Source organism: Oenanthe melanoleuca, chromosome 1 (assembly GCF_029582105.1).
Source record: "Oenanthe melanoleuca isolate GR-GAL-2019-014 chromosome 1, OMel1.0, whole genome shotgun sequence".
Taxonomy (NCBI): Eukaryota; Metazoa; Chordata; class Aves; order Passeriformes; family Muscicapidae; genus Oenanthe; species Oenanthe melanoleuca.
The window spans coordinates 17933199-17952701 of NC_079333.1; the positions used below are offsets into that span (position 1 = coordinate 17933199).

Consider the following 19503-nt stretch of genomic DNA (forward strand, 5'->3'; position numbering starts at 1 on the left):
CCTTACTGTAGATCTTTAATCAAATTTCTTTCATTCATTTCTTATATGAATATCACCATCTTGTTAAAGGTACTACTAACTCTGTGAATTAAGAAGTGGAATAAAATTTTATAGCAACACAGATCCAAATTTATGGAAAAATTAATTTGAAAAAAAAAATACTCATGCATTAGACATGTGAACTGCTTTCACTTATCTGAAGTGTTCAACACACTTGGTTGAATTATAGTTCTCTCTAGCCAGTGTTTTGGTAAGGTTACAACAAGAATACTGGAAATATAACATTTCTTCCATGCCTAAAGAACTGTCTCTGAAGTACTTAACACTGGAAAATGCCACTGCTTTCAGTGTAAGCAAACAGGAAGTATCACAGCCAGAAATGCCTCTAATTTATCTATCAAAGTCACTGTTGATAGGACTTGTTAAAACCCTTTCTGAGGGATTAAAGAGTTTTTAATTTTTTAAATACTTTGCTCTTGAAAGTGTTTTCTGTGCTGTGCCTGCTTGTATTTAAGCTTCTTATTGTGGAATCAGTGAGGATAAAGGCGTTTCAGTAAAGTTCCAAGTTTGCTTGAGCACAAAACTCTTGACTCTGAGAAGATTAGCAAGTTGGAATATTAGCTTTTTTCCACCAGGACATCATGGTTCTTAGTCACTAGCTTAAACTGTGAAGGCAAACTTTTCCATAGAAGATAAGGATCTGGGAGATGTTTCCACAGGTTGGAACTGGAGAGGAAGGAGCATGGTCTCTTCTCATCATGGGAATAACTGGGCTAGAGGTCTTTTTGAGAAACCACTTATTCATGTACTTAGGTGCAGCTGCTGTGCATGAAATGAACAGCAGTTGAATGAACAGAATCTGCAAGTTGGACCAATAAATTAATAATTCAAATTATAAAAATAATAAATTTTCTCCTTCAGGCATGTTTGCCTGGATTCCTCTTCAAGGCAACTTATGGTCCTCAGTAAAATTGTGATCAAACTTCTGTTTGGGTTTTGCTTATTTGTTTATTTTTGTAAGTTTTGTTTTTCTTGGGCTATTTGTTTGCTTGTGGGGGTTTGTTAGTTTGTTTTGTTGTTTTGGGTTTGTTGTTTTTTTTTAACTCAGTAGTTCTCAAACTGTGGGTTGGGAGTTTTCTGGTTATTTTCATTGTCTTTGCTGTTCCACCATACTTTATTTATCTTCCAACTTTAAATAATCTAGATTGTAAATTGCATGTTCCTATAATATTATTAAAATAGCATATTGCTACATTATTTCCATTTTGGATGTTCTTGAGGGCCTCAGCTTCTGTCAAAATTTTAAAATGAGCTATATTGGTTAACTAAAATATTTCTTCATGTACTTTTAAAATAGCTTCTTGGTGTTTGACTCACCTATAATGCAGTCTTAGGCCAATTTATAATGATTTTTTTATCTCTTTTATTTGAAACAGATGGTTCACAAGCACCAGCCAGGCCCCCTAAACCACTTCCTCGAAGAACTGCACCAGAAATACATCACAGGAAAGCATACAGCTCTGACAGTTCCATGGAAAATGTGGATGCAAAAATTGCAAAACTTATGGGAGAGGGCTATTCCTTTGAAGAAGTCAAGAGGGCACTTGAAATTGCCCAGAATAATCTTGATGTGGCCCGTAGCATTTTAAGAGAGTTTGTCTGTTTTCCTCCACCAGTCTCCCCACGTCTCAATCTATAGCAGCATCAAGATTTTCTTGGAGCAGATGAATTCTACAGATACACATGTGGATTGGGGAATGAGAGGAAGAACAGAATGGGATATTTTTCTTCCATCCTTAGCAGAAGGGTGTTTGTTTCCAGCCGTTTATCAAAGGCTCCTGGCTGCTCTGATCAAGACTTATAAATATGCTGAGGCTTATGTATTTTTGCTAGCCATACTTTTTTAAATCAGGGTTGAACTTACAAAGTAATTTAAAAAAAAAGTTTACTTCCCTAGAACTTTTAATCTGTGAAATGCTTTTTCTTGTTTACAAGTTGGCAAGTTACAGTTTTCTAGTTTGTGCCTGTACTATGTCCTGTTCATATTCCCTTGTACTTGTGGTCAGTTCTGCTGTAGCATTCCCAACAGTTTCCATGCTGACCACTCCATCAACTAAACCATCACTTTCCAGAAGTTCTGTGTTTCTTTTGGTCTTTTTTTTTTTCTTTTACAAGATGCTTTAATTGTTTTTTTGCATTTCAGCTCATCAAATGCAAAAAGTATGTGGCCTTCACTACTGATTTTTTTTTTTTATTCTGAGATTCCTTTGCTTTTGAAAGAGGAAATATCTGAATGTAAAACACATTATTCTGTGAACTGCCTTTTTAAAGGTATTTTGACAGTAATGTTGGGCAGCTTTCTGTTTAACAAGAATTCCATGACCTGTAGTCTCAAGGTCCTTTATATACAGTTTCCACAAAAAATTCCCAACCAGCAAATAAAACACTTTGTGCAGCAGTGACACTGAGTTCTTGCTTGTAAAATCTATTTTAAATTTGAGTATTTGATTACAGGTGTTCAAAAAAAGCCAAATGCACATGATAATACTGTGTTTTGATCACACACTAATGGTACCAGTTCTTCATGGTAAGACTGAAAGGAAACTTTTTCAATTATATTAAAGTATTCAGGTAAATTCCAGTTCTAGATTGAGTAAAGTAGAATGAGGTTAATGTTTTGTTTAAGTGATTATCCTGTGGTTCATTGTGGCTTGGATCAGTTTGTATTAACTTGGAAAATTTAAATATTTGATGCACTGTTAATTCCTAATGCTACTGTAGCAATATTTTTTTGCATAGTTCTTTAGTAATCTTCTCCCTCCCCTGTACACTTTGTAATCCTCAAGGATGTATTTAACACCCAAATTCATTCACTCAATTCCAGCTGCTTAGTTGGAAATACTTTACTTGGTTAGTGATACTCCAAACTTTGACATTTTATTTTAAGCCCAAATTGATGCAAGCCAATTTAAAAATCTTCCTGGTTTTAGAAAAAGAGAGAAGACGATTCTTCTGAGTACTTTCAAAGTTGAGTCCAAATATTTTCAGAACAAACCTTAAGATTGCTGCTTTCTTGGTTTTTTTTTTGGTTTTTTTTGAGAAACTTTGAAATTTTTCTTCTAATACTATTGAAAAAACAAAACCATGTGGTAGTTAGAATATTTTTCTCATTTTGAGATGTGAGGAGTATATGGAAAATTTCAGTGTGCCAGGCTGGGTGTGAAGTATATATTCATTGTTCCCTTTCAGCTGTTACTGTTCTCCTTCACTCTGAATTTGGATCACTTACAGGATCAGATTTCATCAGTGTTTGTTGTAAAGATGTTTTTAAAGGCAGCAAGTGGCTGAACTGCAGGATTTGAAGTAACTGAGAACACCCATTGGAAATTACTCTGCTATCTCAAAGTCCTGTTGTTTCATCAAAAAACTTATTCTGAAAACTGATTAAATTATTTTGCAGCATCACGAGGCATAGTGTGGATATCATTAATCTGCTTCAGTGATAAAAGATGATCAAGAGAATACAGGGTATAGGAAAAGCTGCTGCTTCATTTGGATTTAGGCAAATGCTTCTGAGTTTATGTTCGAGGAAAAGACATTTACATCTTCCTGTAATTGTTCATTCCTCAAGTACAGCTTAGGAAAAGTTTTGGTGTAAGTTATATTCTGTGCTTTTGGCTCAAGTTAATCTCTTTCCTCTGTTTTGGGAGAAAGTTTTGTGTAGAATTGAACCCTCTTGTTCATTTGGTTTGTTTGCAACATCACTGTAGCATTTTAGCTAGCTATAAATTGAAAATGATTCATGCTATTAAATTATACACTCTGTTGTACTGGAATTACTGAAATGAGGTTCTAGCATAACTGCCAGCATAGCAATGATGACAGTGAAAAAAAGAGCACTTTACAAGGATGAACAAACAATCTGCAGATTGAGTTTTGAAATTTTGAATTGTAATGAAGAACTAATTTTCTCTTTTTTATGCAGCATTTTAGTATAAATTACATCCTTATATTTCAATTAGAGGCTGGAACTGCTGCCTGATAGATTGAAGTTTTTAAAGTTTTCCTTCTTTCTGGTTGTGACCACCAGTAATATTTTTTTTATTATGTGGTAAAAAACCAAACTTGATGAGCAATATTCTGAGTGGTGACTTGAAAAGAATTTCATTAATCTTTAAATGAGTGTGCTAATAACACTTCTAAATAGTGGAACGTGCAGACTGTTTCAAACCTGTTTGGGTTAGTAGTTTTAAAGTCAAACAGCAAAACTGCTTTGCTAGAGTATTGATGTTTACTCTGCAGGAATTAATAGGCTTAAATTAATTAATCTGGCTGCAGTCTAGTTCTCTAAAGACATGGTTCTCTCATATTTTTACCCTTTGAAAGACTTAAGGGTTTGGCAGTGTATTGTGCACTTATGTAACTTTAAGGAAGACTGATTGAATGAGAGTGCTTGGGTGAACAAAGTTATTAAACTCAGAAACATTTGCAGTCTTTAGACCATCCCTGTGGTGTCTGTTGGCCTCACCTTTTCTCTCCTTTTGGCTAAGTTGCTGCATTTAGAGCAAATTGGCTGAATCAGAAGTTCAGAAGTGGACATCAGCAGCACAGATCTTTACAAAGGCTATGTGTAGGAAAAATTTAAATTGTGGTAAAGGAAATAATTATAATTATATTATATTATAATTATAATTAGCCATGTTAATGGCTTGTCTAGAACCCTAAAATGGCCACTGGTAAAACTGTTAATGTCCAGTATCTCAAGAGTGCATCTGGCACAGCTTTTTTACAATGTGAATTTAGGAAGTTTTGTACCAGGATCATTTCTTCTGTTGTATTTCTCTTATTTTCAGCTTGAAGCTTTACTTTGCACTGACAAAAAGCATTTAAATTTGTGTCTTAAGTATTGACAAATTTTGAAGCAACACCGTATTCAAAGCAAATTCAGGTGCTACCTGATGACCTGGAGTTTAGTGCTTTTAGGAGTGACTTCTTGAAAAAGGACTGCAGCAGTTTCCATTTTGAAGGATTTTTCTTTCAAATAACTATTTTATCTGAAAATGCCTTTTATAAACTTGTCTAACGTGGCAAATTTAGTGATGTGTTCAATTAATTTATATTTTATTCAACGTTCTTTTTAAATTTTGGTTATTATGTATGCTCAAGTTCTTTATCTGTTCATGTAAGGTATTTTATAAAATTAATGTTAAGAGAATGTTGGGTTGGTCGGTGATTTTTCAAGACTCTGTCTCTGTTATTGAATATTATCACTTTTCATATGATGCTTTAGAAACAAAGCCTGTCCTGTGTAGGGGCCTTAAAAAACATTGTTTTGTAAGCCACAAAAGTGAGGCCTTGCTCTAAAATAAGGTGAATCACTGCATTAAGACTTGTGCTTTATATCCCCATACATTACCTCATTTCTAAATTTCAGCAGTAAAATTTAATAAATTGGCAGTAATTTTGGAATGTGCATGTAATAGTTGTATGGCAGAAGGATGGTAACCATTAAATATTTAGAATCAAAAGTGAGCACATAGTCCAACTATATATTAATTTGCAGGACTTTTTCCTAAAGAAAATTACAACAAGCTGACACGGATTTTTTTTTTTTTTTTTAATATCCTATGCATTTATATTCTCAAGCATTGTACTCTTAATGTCAAAAACATTTTAGCTGTGTAAAACTTTGGTTTTTTTTTTCTGCTACTGTATCCCAGCATTCTGGAAAAAGTTTAGAAAATTTAACCCCTCTACTATACATGACAATACAAGTGTTGCTATTGAAACCTCAGTGCTGTTCCCTGCAGATGGATTAGAATTTCAATGCTGAGATTTTTATGGTACTTCTTCAGTGTGTTAAACCTTTGTCCACTAGTCATGTTGCTAATTAGAGAATTTACCTGTTTGGGATACTTCAGTACTATAGGTGCCTATTTCTGTCATTTTTACTCTTATTATGTGAAAGTTAAGTGTTAATTTATTGTGTTACAATCAAATTTTAGCAACTGGGTGATCTAGGAATGTTTTTGTTTTATAGACCCAAGATACCTGCCTCCATTTTTCAGTTTCAGTAAGTTTCCATTAGGAAATTGATAAATTTAGATTTTAAAACACTGTGTGTTACTGTGACATCTCAACATTCCATTTGGCCTTAGACGATTTCATGTCTAGCAGTGGAAATTCTTATTCAGAATAAATGCTAATTCCCAAATCTTAATCTTAAATCACAAAATAAATCTTAAATTTGTGAAACTTAATTGCATAAACATCCTGAACATTGTAAGGTGCTTAAAGGACTCAGAATAATGTGAACTGTGACAAGATTCTTGCTCCATAGACCTGCCAGGAGTAAAAGCCATTGAATAAGTGATCTTCTCACTGTGAAGCTGCTTGTATGAGGATCTGTGAAGGAATCAGCCAGTCCAACTACAACAGTACTGCTTGGAAAACAGCATTCATTATTGCAGTAAGTGCCACAGGAGCCAACAGGATGGGAGAGGAGCAGATCACAGGCAGAAGGAGATAATTTTCTCATAACAATCCAAGCCCCTCTCTCCTGTGCCATGTAAGATTTAGCTAGTGTGAATTGCCTGGAGATCTAATGCACATGAAGGAATGTTTGTTATGGTTTTTCCAGTTTTCAGTTCCTGTGTTCTTCTCCAGGGAAGTGTCTTTCTCTGAGGACAGCATGTCTTATGCACAAGTCACACTGTTTAGGAACAGGATGCCAGGATTTTAGCAGGAGAGGGGAGTGTGAAATAGCATTCTGCTCAGAAAGTGTTTGCATGCTAGCAAAACAACCAAAAGCTTTATGAGGATTTCAGTGGAGACACCTCTGTTTTCAAGCTGACAGTCTTGGCTTTTGAAGGATGTGTGAGTGTACACTGAGATGTGGGTGCAGAGTGGAGAAGAAGACACTGTGTGATGCCAGCTGGGAGCTCAGACCTGGGCTGTGGTAATGGTATTACAAAATACCTGCTCCTTTTGGGGAGCTGAGTCTGCACAGCACTCAAGCTACTACAGCCATCCACGTTCTACAAGGCAAGTTTTTGTCACTGTGGAGCAGGGGAGGTGCATACATTTACTCCAAAATAGAGCTTGGCTTCTGTGCATCTGTGCAGTGATCAGGACACTGACAGTAGTATCTGCTCCCTGGTTCTCATTGTGCCACAATGCAGAAAGTGCCCTTGGAGAGCTCTTTTTAATTTGCTAGTGGAGTGTCATTGAATTTCAAATTCTTTACAAACATAAGTAAATTTACATCATTAGCCTTTCTGAAACACCTGAAGGTAGTGGCTGGTAGTTTTCTGAAGCTATTAATTTGCTTGAACATGTGACTCAAGTTTTTCCTCTTGTTTACATTTTTGTTACCAATTTATTGTGGTCCATATAAAATTCATGGGCCTTAATTTAAAAGATTTTTATTCTCTTTTCACTATGGCTGTTGTAGGTAGTATCTTTATTACCTAGGCTCATGCACTAAAATTCAAATTATCATGTTCTCCTACATCCCAGCTTGGACCATGTTTAGCCTGACCTTTGTCCCACAACAGATGCATCACTATCCATCTTCACCTGCTCCCTCTAAGACTGTTGTTATCTTCTTTTCCCATCCCAAATCTCTTCAGTCACAACAATCACCAGCACATCCTTCCTCTCCATAATGACACTTCACAGTTTCCCATCTCAGCTTGCAACCACAACTGTATTTTTTTCTGAGGTCCCTCATAAAGTGTTCTGCTGGCCTTGTGTGTCTCAGGGCTTATACAGATTTTCTCACATGCCCTTGTGATCATGGTCATCCAAAATGGATTGAGAATTTTGTGAGAAAGCCTGTTTTCTTTATTATCACTGGCTTTTTTTCGTGTTCCCTTCTTGACCTGGAAAAGCACTCTTGTGTTTCATGATTTACTCATCAGGGATGAGGATGAAATCCACTTATTATTTCAGCATATCCCTATTTTGCTTCTGAGATGTGAAAAGAAACCAACACAGATGGTGTCTGCTAGTAACAGTCCTTCTGTTTGAGGTGAATTGTGTCAAAATATATGGGAGTTAAGAAGTTTGTCCAATAAATTTGGTTTGTATCTTGAAAAATCACAAATACATTTGTTCACTTTTAGTACTAATTGAGGTGGAAGGGGTGAATTTTATAAGATGTCAGTGAAATTGGGAACTTGCAGATAAAGATAATTGATTACCATGAGCAGCTGGGATAAAAGACTGACCTTTGCAATCAAAGAAATGAGTGTTATTCAGCTTGAAAATTCTCACACAGAGAAGGCAAAAGCAGTGTATCTGAATGATTTCACCAATGGCCTCCAAAAGACTTTTATTCCTCATTTGTCAGGTAACCTTGCCAATATATTGGCTGTGTTGATGACAATTTTGTAGCTTTTTAGAGGAACTGGTATGTGTGAGCATTTACCAGAGATAGGTTTGTGGGTTTGCATGCTTCTGCCTGGGGGAGGATGCACATCATAGTTTTCCCAGATTTTAACAGAAATGGTGAATTTCATGAGGTTTCACATAAGATTGCCCTCCTGGATAAGATCCTCCAGAGACAGGACTGCTGGGTGGTGAGGGAAGGGCTGAGGATGCACAACATGAGCAAGGAGGTGCTACAACTGTGCTTGTCTTGGGGGAGCAGGAATGTTGTGTGTGGCAGCAGGAGGCAAGGGAATCATGAGAAAAGATGGGTGGATATTTGGTGCAAACCTAGAGAAGTGTTTCAGAGAGTGGCTGGAGGGGGGAATTGGAGCTGTAGTGCACAAGGGTGCACTTTAGTGGGGTAAATCTTACTTGCCATGCTTGGGGCAGAACATAGTTACATGAAAAGAGCCTTATGTTCCTGCATGCATCATTCCAGAGTGGTCTGTGCCAGAGTTAATACCCTTATTTTAGTTTTGAATTTATTTTTCAGTGATCTGCCCTATGGGACCTTGTACTATTGGTACTGTATCATTGTTGTGTTTGAGCTTTCTCCATTACACCATTACTCTACATACACACACACCCCAACCCTTGCTGTGGTCTGTGGCACAGCTCAGACATTCTTGTGGCAATCTGCTCAGTCACTTCTCATAGAGATATATTTTTACCTGTGATTTGAAGTGAGGTTTCCAGGCCTTTCAAGGCTTTTCTGTGTTTTGAGGTTTAGCTTAAGCAGGAAGACTATTAGCAATAAACAAACCTTGCTTGGAGTTACACAGACTTGTCTTCATGCATGGGCATCCTTTCCTTTGGTGTGTGGGTATTGCTGAGTGAACAGTCTCCAAGATTTCTAGGAGAGGCAGAGCCTTGATTGTATTTGTGCTTTGTTTTTAGGTTACTGGCTGACCAGGGCATTGCTGCAGGCTGTGAGCCTGCCATCAGTCTGGCTCTTGGCTGCCTTTTTATCCACATTCCATAACAAAGGTCTGAGAAAAAATTAAAATTGACTGTGGCTTCATGCAAAGATATTATAGGCATGCTTTGCACTTTTTGTAGCTGTGTAACTTGCTGTATGCATGTGGGTGTCACGAGCATCATGCTGTGAAACTTCACTCATCCTGAACCCCATGTCATTTCTAGGCTTGTTCAGTGGTTGCTGTACTCTGCCTTGTGAAGCACACCCATCTGATGGGGTGCACAGGACAAAGGCCAATTTCTTGCTAGTGATGAGCACAGCAGTGTGGAATAACAGCTCATATGCAGAGACTCCTGTTGATGTGCAAACTACCTGAACAACATGGATTGATTTTCCTTGGTTGGTTGAGCTGAAATTTATTTATTTATAGTGATCTGCCCTATGGGACCTTGTATTATTGGTACTGTATCATTGTTGTGTTTGAGCTTTCTCCATTAGAGCCATATTGAGCCTCTTGAGGCTGCCTGGTCTCCCTTTCAAGACCAGGCAAAGCAAAGTCTGTCAGGAGAGCTGGATGAGATGTATGGAGTGAGTCTGGTTGCCTGATTTGTTAGTAGCATGTTTTTGGGAGAAAAAGAATTTCAGGAGAAGCATTTTTTACCTACTTATTTATTTAGAGAACAGGTTTTATGGTGGAGAAGCTTTTATTTTCAGTTTTTGGAAGCTATCACATGTGCCTTTAAAAGCAGAAAGGTGCTAGCACTCAGCAGTGGCTTTGAGGGAGCTGCATATCCTCCAACTATGGTTTTTTTTTTTTTGTTGGTTAATAAACAAGTATAAAAACTTCTGCTTCCTATACTTTCTGAAACGATGCCAGCTTGCTGGTGCTTGTTCAGCAGTTACACTGTTTGAACAAGACCTTGTTGTTAATCTTTTGTTGGCACATCGGTGACAACAGGATAAAAAGGTTTCTCAGAGGAAACAGGAAGGAGAAATGTGACAAAGGTATCTGCAAAGGAAGAAAAGGAAAAGGAGATTAAGAAAATCCCCTTATGGAAAAGAAATAAACAACAAAAAAAAAAAAATAGAAGGAAGACAGAAGAGGGTTCATTTGATGGGAAACTTTCTCCAGAACTAAATAAGAGATGTAAATACCATCATCAGCTAAAATAAAAATGGTGGCAGGTAATACATCTTAACAATTCCTTTTAATGCTGCTTTAAATTAACAAGAAGGGCACTTTCTTTTGTTCTTTATATTCTAATGAAAATATGTTTAGTTAAGTTTAGTCTAAGTTTGGAAAATATTCACAAAATTAGGTGGTTTGAAATTGATAGTGAGAAAGTTCAAGTCTTACAAATGAATGATTTAGCACAGAAAGCTTTGTCATTTGGCAGTTTTGTGTCTGAGTCAAATTTGGACTGTTAAATCTAGAAAGTGTGGAGACATTACAGGTTACTTTGAAATGGGAGACTATGGGGTTTTTTTCTCAGAATTGAAATCTGGGTTTCCTTTTTCAGTGCTGTTGTGGAAATAGTTTTGCAGCTACAGAGCAGTTGAGCTTTGTGCTCATCACTGGCAATAAATCATAGAGCCATCAGGCATTCTGAAAATTGTTATTGCCCAAATATAATTAAATTATCTGGGGGGCAATTGTGATACCTCAGTTTAAGGTGGTCTCTTTTCAAAATTGACTTCCTTGTGATCCAACAAGTTTTAAGATTTTTTCAGTGGACCTGTGGACCCACAATCCAGAGCTGCTTTTTAGGCCTATTTATCCAGAGAAACTCTGTACTAGTAGGTGTTCTAGTATGTAGAAGGCAGAAGGGAGAGAGAATGGAGTTCTAGTTCTAAGTCTCTATAATTAATCTCTCTTAAACTGCAGAGGTTTAGTCAGATTTCTTTGCAAAGATTTTGTTTTGTGTGGTGCTAGTAAAGCTTGTGTGAGTTTTGTCACTCAAGAAATACAGTTTGTGTGTATTTCACTCCATTTAAATACAGAAACACATTTGGAGACTGCAGAGAGCCAGGCCAGTAGGGCAGTTTAGGAGAGTACAAAGGAGAGCACTGATTCTGCATTTCTGTAAGAAACTAGGGAACAAATTGGACAATACTTCATTTGCATGTCTGCTGAATAACACGTAGAGAGAGGGAGACTCCCAGAAAACCAGCCTATAATGAGCTAGGAAGTGCTTGCCTGATCTCTGGGCTGCTGTCAGCTACTTTGAAGCTGCTGCAGCATTGGGCTTTCTTGGGCTGGAGAATAAGGGGAAAGTCCTTCAGACTTTGGCACTCTTTTTACATTCTACATTTACAGCAATGAATTGAGCCTTATTCAAGCCAAGGGATCAGTTTTACAAAGACATATCCTGACAAGAGGAAATGTTGCTAGGACTGGCCTTTGAGTTTAGAGAGGAGCTGGACTTTGAGAGTGAACCTAAAAATACCAGATAAAGACAATGACAGGATATTTGGTTGTCTGGGTTTGAGGGGGAGGGGGATGAAAATTGTTTTCAAATATTTTAAGATAAGTTCTTCTCCTTTAAATTATGTTGACTAAAATCCATGGTTTCTGAGATGTATCAATGTTCCTTTCCTCATTGTGAAGGGGAGACTGTTTATTTATGAAAGCTCTATCAGATTAATTCAGAGGGAAGAGGGGGCCAGGGGAAAGAAAGGGGGAAGAGGTTTCCCAAGAATAGCTTGAAAAATGCTTTTAAAGCTATTTTAGGAATGGTGATGCTGGAACTCCCATACATAGAGAGAGGCATCCTTTGGATGTAAAGCAATATCCTTGTGGCAAGCAGAAAGAAATGAAAATGGTTTATGTCTCTAAGAAACAATCTCAGTAATTTTGCTGATGTTTTGTTTATGCTGTAAGAGCATATTGTTTCTCAAGAAGCATAGTTGTAGCTTAATTGTATGATAATTGGAATTTAAATACACATCATAAGTGTAGCTCATTTATTTGCACTCTTGAAAATGAAGTTGGTACAATGCTGGAGATGGCAAACTGGAAGCTGCAAAACACCTACTCCTCATTTCTAGAGCATAAGAAATTTCCCCTTTCTACAACTGGACTGTGAGCATTGGCAGGTAGGCCAGTCTGTAAGTGATGGAACAAAGCATTGCAGACTCTGTTTTGTTGTTTTTCCAAGCTCTGTAATGAGGTGATTTCTTGTCATTTTGCAAAAATAAGAACTTGATCAGTTCAGTTTAAAGAGAGAGTCAAACCATCATGGGGTCAGCAGGAGATGTCATGAAAAGTTTGGAGTAGCTGGAAATAAAGGCATTTACCTCCCTGTGCTGGAGAAACAAAATTTATGTGGGCTGAGTAAACTTCTCATCATGTTAGTGTCTGCAGTTTGTTTCCTTTTTCCCTTAACTATTCTTTCTTTTTTATTTAATAGGTTCTCTTCTGTTTATGCAGACTGTGTGTGTGATGCAAGCAGCTGTGTTGCCTGTGTGAGAAAAACTTTTTAACTGATTCTATGTAAAAGCAGATCCAAGGAAATCTGTATTATGGCTAGGGAGCTGTTTGACTCCAGCTCTTGCTGTGCATTCCTGTTTCTTAGGCTTCTGTCAAAATACTGAAGTCAGTAAAGGCTGACTTCTGTGTGACTCACTTCTATTGATTTAAAAATGAAATCAATAAAGTGCATATGCCAAAAACCTTCATGATTTGAAATGAAAGGCAATTAAAATATGATGATCTGAGCTAAAGTCATTAGAAGCTATTTATGCTCTAATTAATCTACCTATCTTGTTTCTATTAAGCTTTTTCCTAATATAATAAAGTCAATTTTGTTATTCCACTCTGACCTTTCCTCAACCAAATTTTTACTCCCTCAAAGTCAGGAGTCTAACTGCTGAGAGGTTTTTTTTATTCCTGTTCCTCTCAGAACTCATGGAGCTCCATGAAGGAGAAACAGTCAGGATGTTGACATTAAATGCAGTGCTTTTGGCACTTTCTCATATTTGGGAGATAAGAGAAAACATGGAAATTAAAAACATGTTGCTGTCATTCTTGCTATTTATCTGATCCTGGACAAAAATCTTGTTAGAGTGAGATCCCAGTGAACTAGATGCTGGAAAAGTGGAAAACACAGAATAGAAAAACAAGGCTTCCACCAATAATTTTGTCCCTAATGTCAGGCAGAAACATTTTACACACACACACACACATATATATATATATATATGTATATGTATATATAAAATATATATATGTATTTCCTGTTGAAATATAAAATAGGAATAAGACAAAGGAAAATTTGAGGAAATAGCCATGTAGGGGAGTACAAGCAGACAACTATCCCAACATGTACCATTTCTTTTATACTGGCAACTGTGAAAGGTAGCATAGGAACTTCAACCAAGTAAAATTATGCATAGTGTTGAGCTATCTTTGTAGATATTTCTAAGATTTAATTTGCAAACTCCTGAAATATGGCAGTAGGGGAAGCCTGTGTGCCTTTTAAAACCTAATTAGAGCATACATTTTCTCTGTCTGTCCCATTTTCAGTAAAAGCAGATGCACATTTTTGAATTATGCTCTTACAGCTCTTTTAGAGTGTTTGACTGGTAGTCTCACCTCAGCTTCTTCAGTCTCAGGCTCTATATTTTTCTCTTGGTTCATCTCATAAACTTCCTTCATCCCTCCTATTTGCTTATTATGGTACAATTTCTCTGTCATTAAGAGTTTCCTCAGAAATTTTGAAATCCTATCTTCCCACCCTTGCTGGTTATTGCAGCCTAAGTACCACAGCTGCAAGAACCTGTGCCCATCTCTTCAAGATCCTGACATGTCACACTGTGAACTCTCTCTTTCTTTACAATTTCTGTTGTGCAGGGACATTTTGTGACAGAAACACTCTGCTGCCTTCTTGCCCCTTCTGTCTTGCACAGTGAGCAAGTGTCTCATTAGCAGCTGTTCATTAGCTGTTCCCTGGCTGTTTGTGCCAGCCTGAAGTACCTGGCCAGCTCTCTAAGTGCCTTTAAGTGCAGTCATCCCTTGTCTGCACAAAGCCCTGGTGCTGTGTTTTAAGCTTTTAACCCTGTCAGTGGTTTGTCTCTTTTTTATTTTATTTTATTTTATTTTATTTTATTTTATTTTATTTTATTTTATTTTATTTTATTTTATTTTATTTTATTTTATTTTATTTTATTTTATTTTATTTTATTTTATTATTTTATTTTATTTTATTTTATTTTATTTTATTTTTTTATTTTTTTTTTTTTTTTATTTTTTTTTTTATTTTATTTTATTTTTTAAATTTTTTTTTTTTTAAATGAAAATGCTGGTATTAGCATGTCCTGTGAGTTGTGGTAGTGTGCTAGCCAGGAAAGCTGTGGTGCTAGAGGTGACTCAGAACATGCAAAGGACAGAAGCTCATCTACTTTTCTCCACAATCTCTGTTAACAACATGTACTTCCACTTTCAAACAGGACCCCACTGAACTGGGCATAAAATAACCAGCTCAAAGAGCTTGCAGATTGTAGCAGTGCAGAGAAATGATGGCAAAGAGTGATAAAGACCAATTTTATAGACTGAGAAAATAATGAGTTTTCTACTTTTTTTTTTTTTTTTTTTTTTTTGCCTACAATTTTTTATCCACTTTTTAGCAAATCTTAAGTTTTATAATTAAATAGGGCATGTTTGTGTGCTTTGAAATGATCCAGTTTCTGCCTTGTAACAACTGGTTTGTAACTCCACAGGGGGAAGTATTTAAGCTGGTCAAGGCTGTGAATAGATTGTTTAATGATGTGCCATCTCTTTCATGGGATATCTGCAGTATTTTTTTATTCTTTTTTAACATTCTTGTGTACTGTTTGGTTGTAGGGGGTTGGTGTCTTGACTAAAAAAAATGAAGAATTTACTGTAAATGTGCTTTGATTGAAGCTCTGCAGCTGCTGTGGTTTCTCTGGTGCAGAAAGTGTTGTGTGCACCCTGGGGGCTGTCAGTCCTGACAACACACTGTCCATCTGCACATCCATCTGCTGGCATCTTTTTTGAGAGTGTGTGGGTCAAGCAAAAACTTAGACACTTTCCTTCTCCTTTTGTCTTACTACCTGTTCCAATCATGTGCTCATGGAAGACTGGAAGTCACATCAATACCAATAATACTAAATAAAATACCAGATAAAGCCAAGTTGAAGATGGAAAAGAGTTAGAATTGCAGTAGGAGTGAAGACAGAGGATAAAATTATGGTAAATATATGAAGTCATTGGGATAGATTGAAAGCAATTGAGATGTTTGAAGGAATTTAATAACAGGAAAAAAAGACTTTGGGTTTTCTGCTTCACTTTCTATCAGATGAAAAACTAGCTGCAGGGAACTTTCCAGGATGGAGATCAGACAAAAGATAAACAGGTAGGAGGCAGAAGAAGGGAGAGACTAGAAAGAATCTTCCTGCTTGTGTTTGGGCTTGGTAGTAAAAGAAGAAACAAGAGGAGTCCAGGAACTGCTTGACAGGGGATACACAGATCTTCAGAAAATGGTTTTGGTGATGGAGTATGGACTCTCTAGTGCACTTAACCCATCTAGAGGCATGCTCCTTCCATTTTTTCAGCTTTCTCTCTGTGAAGACTTTCTCATTGGAGTTTAGAAGGAGTTCAGTACATGGATACTGATTTTCCCCTTCACTTCAGAGCTGTTTGACCAAAGCCTTACAGAAAGCTCTATAGAACAAGGGGTCTGACTGTGTCTGCTGAAGGAGCTTGCTGGTAAGCTGAGCTGATCAGAGCTCTGTGTGTGCACCCAGCCCTGCCCAGGGCTTTGCTGAACACCCTGCATGTTCACTCCATCCCTCTGTGCCTGTGCACAGCAGAACACGAAGGGAGACACATCCTCCTGATGGGAGGAAGAGGTGGTAAAGCCTGAGATAATTCTGTTGCTGTGCATGCAATCTTGTGCAGCAAACACAGGACAAACTGGGCTTTCTGCAGGTTTGTTTGCAAGCACAAGGCACCCACTCCATGCCTCTGGCATGTTCTAGTGATGCTCAGTAACAAGAGGACCCTGGAGGGGTGGAATGGATGCTACCAAGGTTTTAATCTGAGACATTGCAGGCTTGGCTTCCAGAGTTGCCAGCCTCTCCTGTCTCCTCTTTTCTTGAGCCTGAGTTGCAGCATCACAGGCTCATTTATAAAAGGGTGTCACATCACAGGAGAAAGTTTGATTCATCATAAATGGCAGCCCTGTGTTTCAGCAGATATTTTGTGAGTCTAGTGAGCCTAAATCAAGCCAGTGTGGATTAAACTGTCCCTCTGATTTCCTAGCTCACTTTTGGAGGGTGTTTGTCAATCTAAAGCCCTTTTACAGCCTGGAAAATGCTGTCTTTTATTAAACTCCTTTGAAATCCTTATCCATTATCTTGGCATCTTGCAGAAGGTACAATTATGTCCCAAAGTTTGGTTGACCAAGCCTTGTTCAATGGATGACAGCTTCCAATCCTCTTCAGTAAATAATGGTTCCATTTCTGTAAGGTTTTTTTTTTTTTTCCTTTTCTTCTTTCTATTTGATATCTCAGGCTAGGGAGCAGTGTATATTCCTAGCAATCTGAGTTTAAATGAAGCAGACAGCTAACTTTGATTTGCTTCTATTCCTTCTCATCAGACAAACTGGCCTGCATTAATCATGTTAATAAAAATAGCATTAAAATTATCAAGTTTTAAAAAGGCACATGACCCACAAAGTTACAAGTCATCCTGTATGCATATTAATTACAAGTTGTCTAAATGTTAGTAAAAGCTCAAAGGAATTACATTTTCCCCTGCATGTTGGCTTTAATTTGGAAAGCTCCCTTGTAATGCAAGATATATCCCATCCTAACATGGTTCTCTAATCACAGTATGCTTTAATTTTGATGGATGACCCCCAAATGCTTTAAATCCACTAAGATTTGCAGTAATTAGAAGTTTTTTAAATACTTTGTTTCCTGAACTATCCATGGTGACTTCCATCTACATCTATTGTCACATGGATTTCTCATGTGATTACTCATTCTCCTTGCAGAAAAAAAATTTTAAAAAATCAAGTAATTTGTATTGAGAGCTTACCTTTGCTGCTATGGGGTGGAAGGAGCATGTTATCATTTATCTCTTTTTAGTCCCTGCTCCCTTTTTGAGTGATTGTGCTCTGAAGAGGTGCACATTTTTCAGAAATGTTGGAAGCCCTTCCCCTCCCTCCCCAGTCTCCAGGAGTAGCATTGTCCCAACAGGAGAGCCAGAAAGTCACTTCATCCATTCTGACTGCTTGCCAGTGGAAACTGAAGCACAAGGTAGAATCCACCAGGCTTTTTTTCCCCCTCTGTTTCATGCTTCCCTCTCTATTTTCTTTTTATTATTATGTTTCACCTTACAATGTTTGTGATATAATGGATAATGCTTGCATACACAAATCTAGTGTATATTTTCAGTGCAGAATATGTGTTTATTTAGTGGTTGTACAAAACAAGACAAAGTGTTGGGATATTAATCCCCTGTCATCTCCCCCAGATTCCAAACAAGGTTTTTTTCTCTTCCTGAGTCATGATTCCTTGTCTGACCTTTGCAGAGCAGCATATCCTTTTCCAGTCATGTTTCACAGCATTGATGATGGTTTGCTGCTGTTTGCTCAGCTGTCCTGTGCTGTTTTCTCTTCCACCAGCCTCTATTTTATTTCTAGTCAGAATTTGCATTTTAGTCTGCTCTTTGCTTTCTAAGATCTCCCTCCTCTCATTTCCTGCTTCTTGGCTCTTTGTCACTGCCCCCCTTGGCTCACTGATGTCCCTGCCTTGGTCTTATTCTGAGAGCCAGAGCAGGGCAGGATGCTCCCAAGGGTGGGATGTTCCCAAGGGTAGGATGGACTCTCTATTTCAGAGGTAAAACAGCCCAGACAAAACCCCAACCCAACAAGACATGGTGGCAGGTCTGTACCACCAGTGTCTGGATTTAGGCAGTGAGCCCAGGAGGGTCCTGGCTTGAATAACTAGGGGAGAAAAATGTTTCCTTTCTGGGCCAGTTAATAATCAGGTCATATTAACAAGTAAAATTTGATTAGGCTTCTGATTAGGAAAGAGCAAGCCAGGAGTTTGAAGCTTGTTGTGTCAACAGAACAGATTAGCTTGAGTCTGATGTTCTGCTTTCAATAAGGAACTGTTAATAGAATTATAGTGTCTGACTTCCTCATGAGGTTCTGAGCAGGATGCAAGGCTTTGAGCAGTTGCTAAGTATCACAGGATATGCTCTGGGACTTTGTAAACAGCCAGGCAGAAGGCTACCAAGTCATTTAGTTCCAATAAACAATGATAATAAGGGAGTAGGTAAAACTTGCATGGTGGGAAAGTACCAGTAATTTGCTGTCATTTTCCTGGGGTGACCAGTTGGAAGGGCAGATGTCCTGCTGAGGGGCCCTGAACTCACTGTTGTAAAAGGCTTTATTTGCAGAATGGCCCTGTTCAATGCTGAAAAAGTTCTGAACAATTCCAACAATTGACCCTTTTTACTGGAAAGCATTCTCCTTGTGAGTGCAAGGAGGAACTGCCAACATGATGTGACCTGGAATGGTAATGGCAATAACAGATTTTAGAAGGAGAAAAAAATTCTTGTAAATTTTTTATTGTAATTTTTTTATTGAGCCTGGCTATTTTCAGCCAGCAGATCTTCACATACTAAACCATGGCTGTTTTGTCATACTAACCAGTGTCACAGAAAATCAGGGTACTGACTGTTAAAACCATACTGCAAATGCCTAACATTTAGAAATATAAATAATGCTTAGCCTGCTTTTCTCATCAGGATAGGATCCAGTGACAGTGTGATTAATCATAGGCTGTTCAGCATCAGTAGGGGGAAATGAAACCTATTAATGCTGCCCTGTTCTCCAGGCACCGAGGCTGGACTGGGAGGAAATGATCTCTGACGTGAGGGAAGACAGACTCCTAATTCAACACACAAAATTCCACCTGCTGTCAAGAATGATTAGGGACCAGAAAGGTATCTGAGGGTATCTGTGGTGATTGCTTGATCTTTGTGGCTAATGAAGTTAACTATCTGCAGTCAGACCCCTATCAAGGTTCAGTGTGGTGTTCTACCTTGTGCCCAAAATGCTGCCCTGCCCCAGATGTGTAGGAGCAGGACAGCTGCTCCCTTGGAGAATGCTTACCCT

The 19503-nt window shown here is 37.8% G+C and overlaps 1 protein-coding gene across 4 annotated transcripts in view; it reads left to right on the forward strand.

Annotated features, from left to right (window-relative positions):
• Positions 1-5467, forward strand: part of CBLB (Cbl proto-oncogene B) — a 124871-nt gene extending 119404 nt beyond the window's left edge. For all 4 annotated transcript variants that reach the window (XM_056492976.1, XM_056492984.1, XM_056492991.1 and 1 more), the window contains one exon: positions 1437-5467. In XM_056492976.1, coding sequence (XP_056348951.1) covers positions 1437-1699 — 263 coding nt within the window. In that variant the 3' untranslated portion in view covers positions 1700-5467. The remainder of the gene's footprint in view (positions 1-1436) is intronic.
• The last annotated feature ends 14036 nt before the right edge of the window (positions 5468-19503 follow it).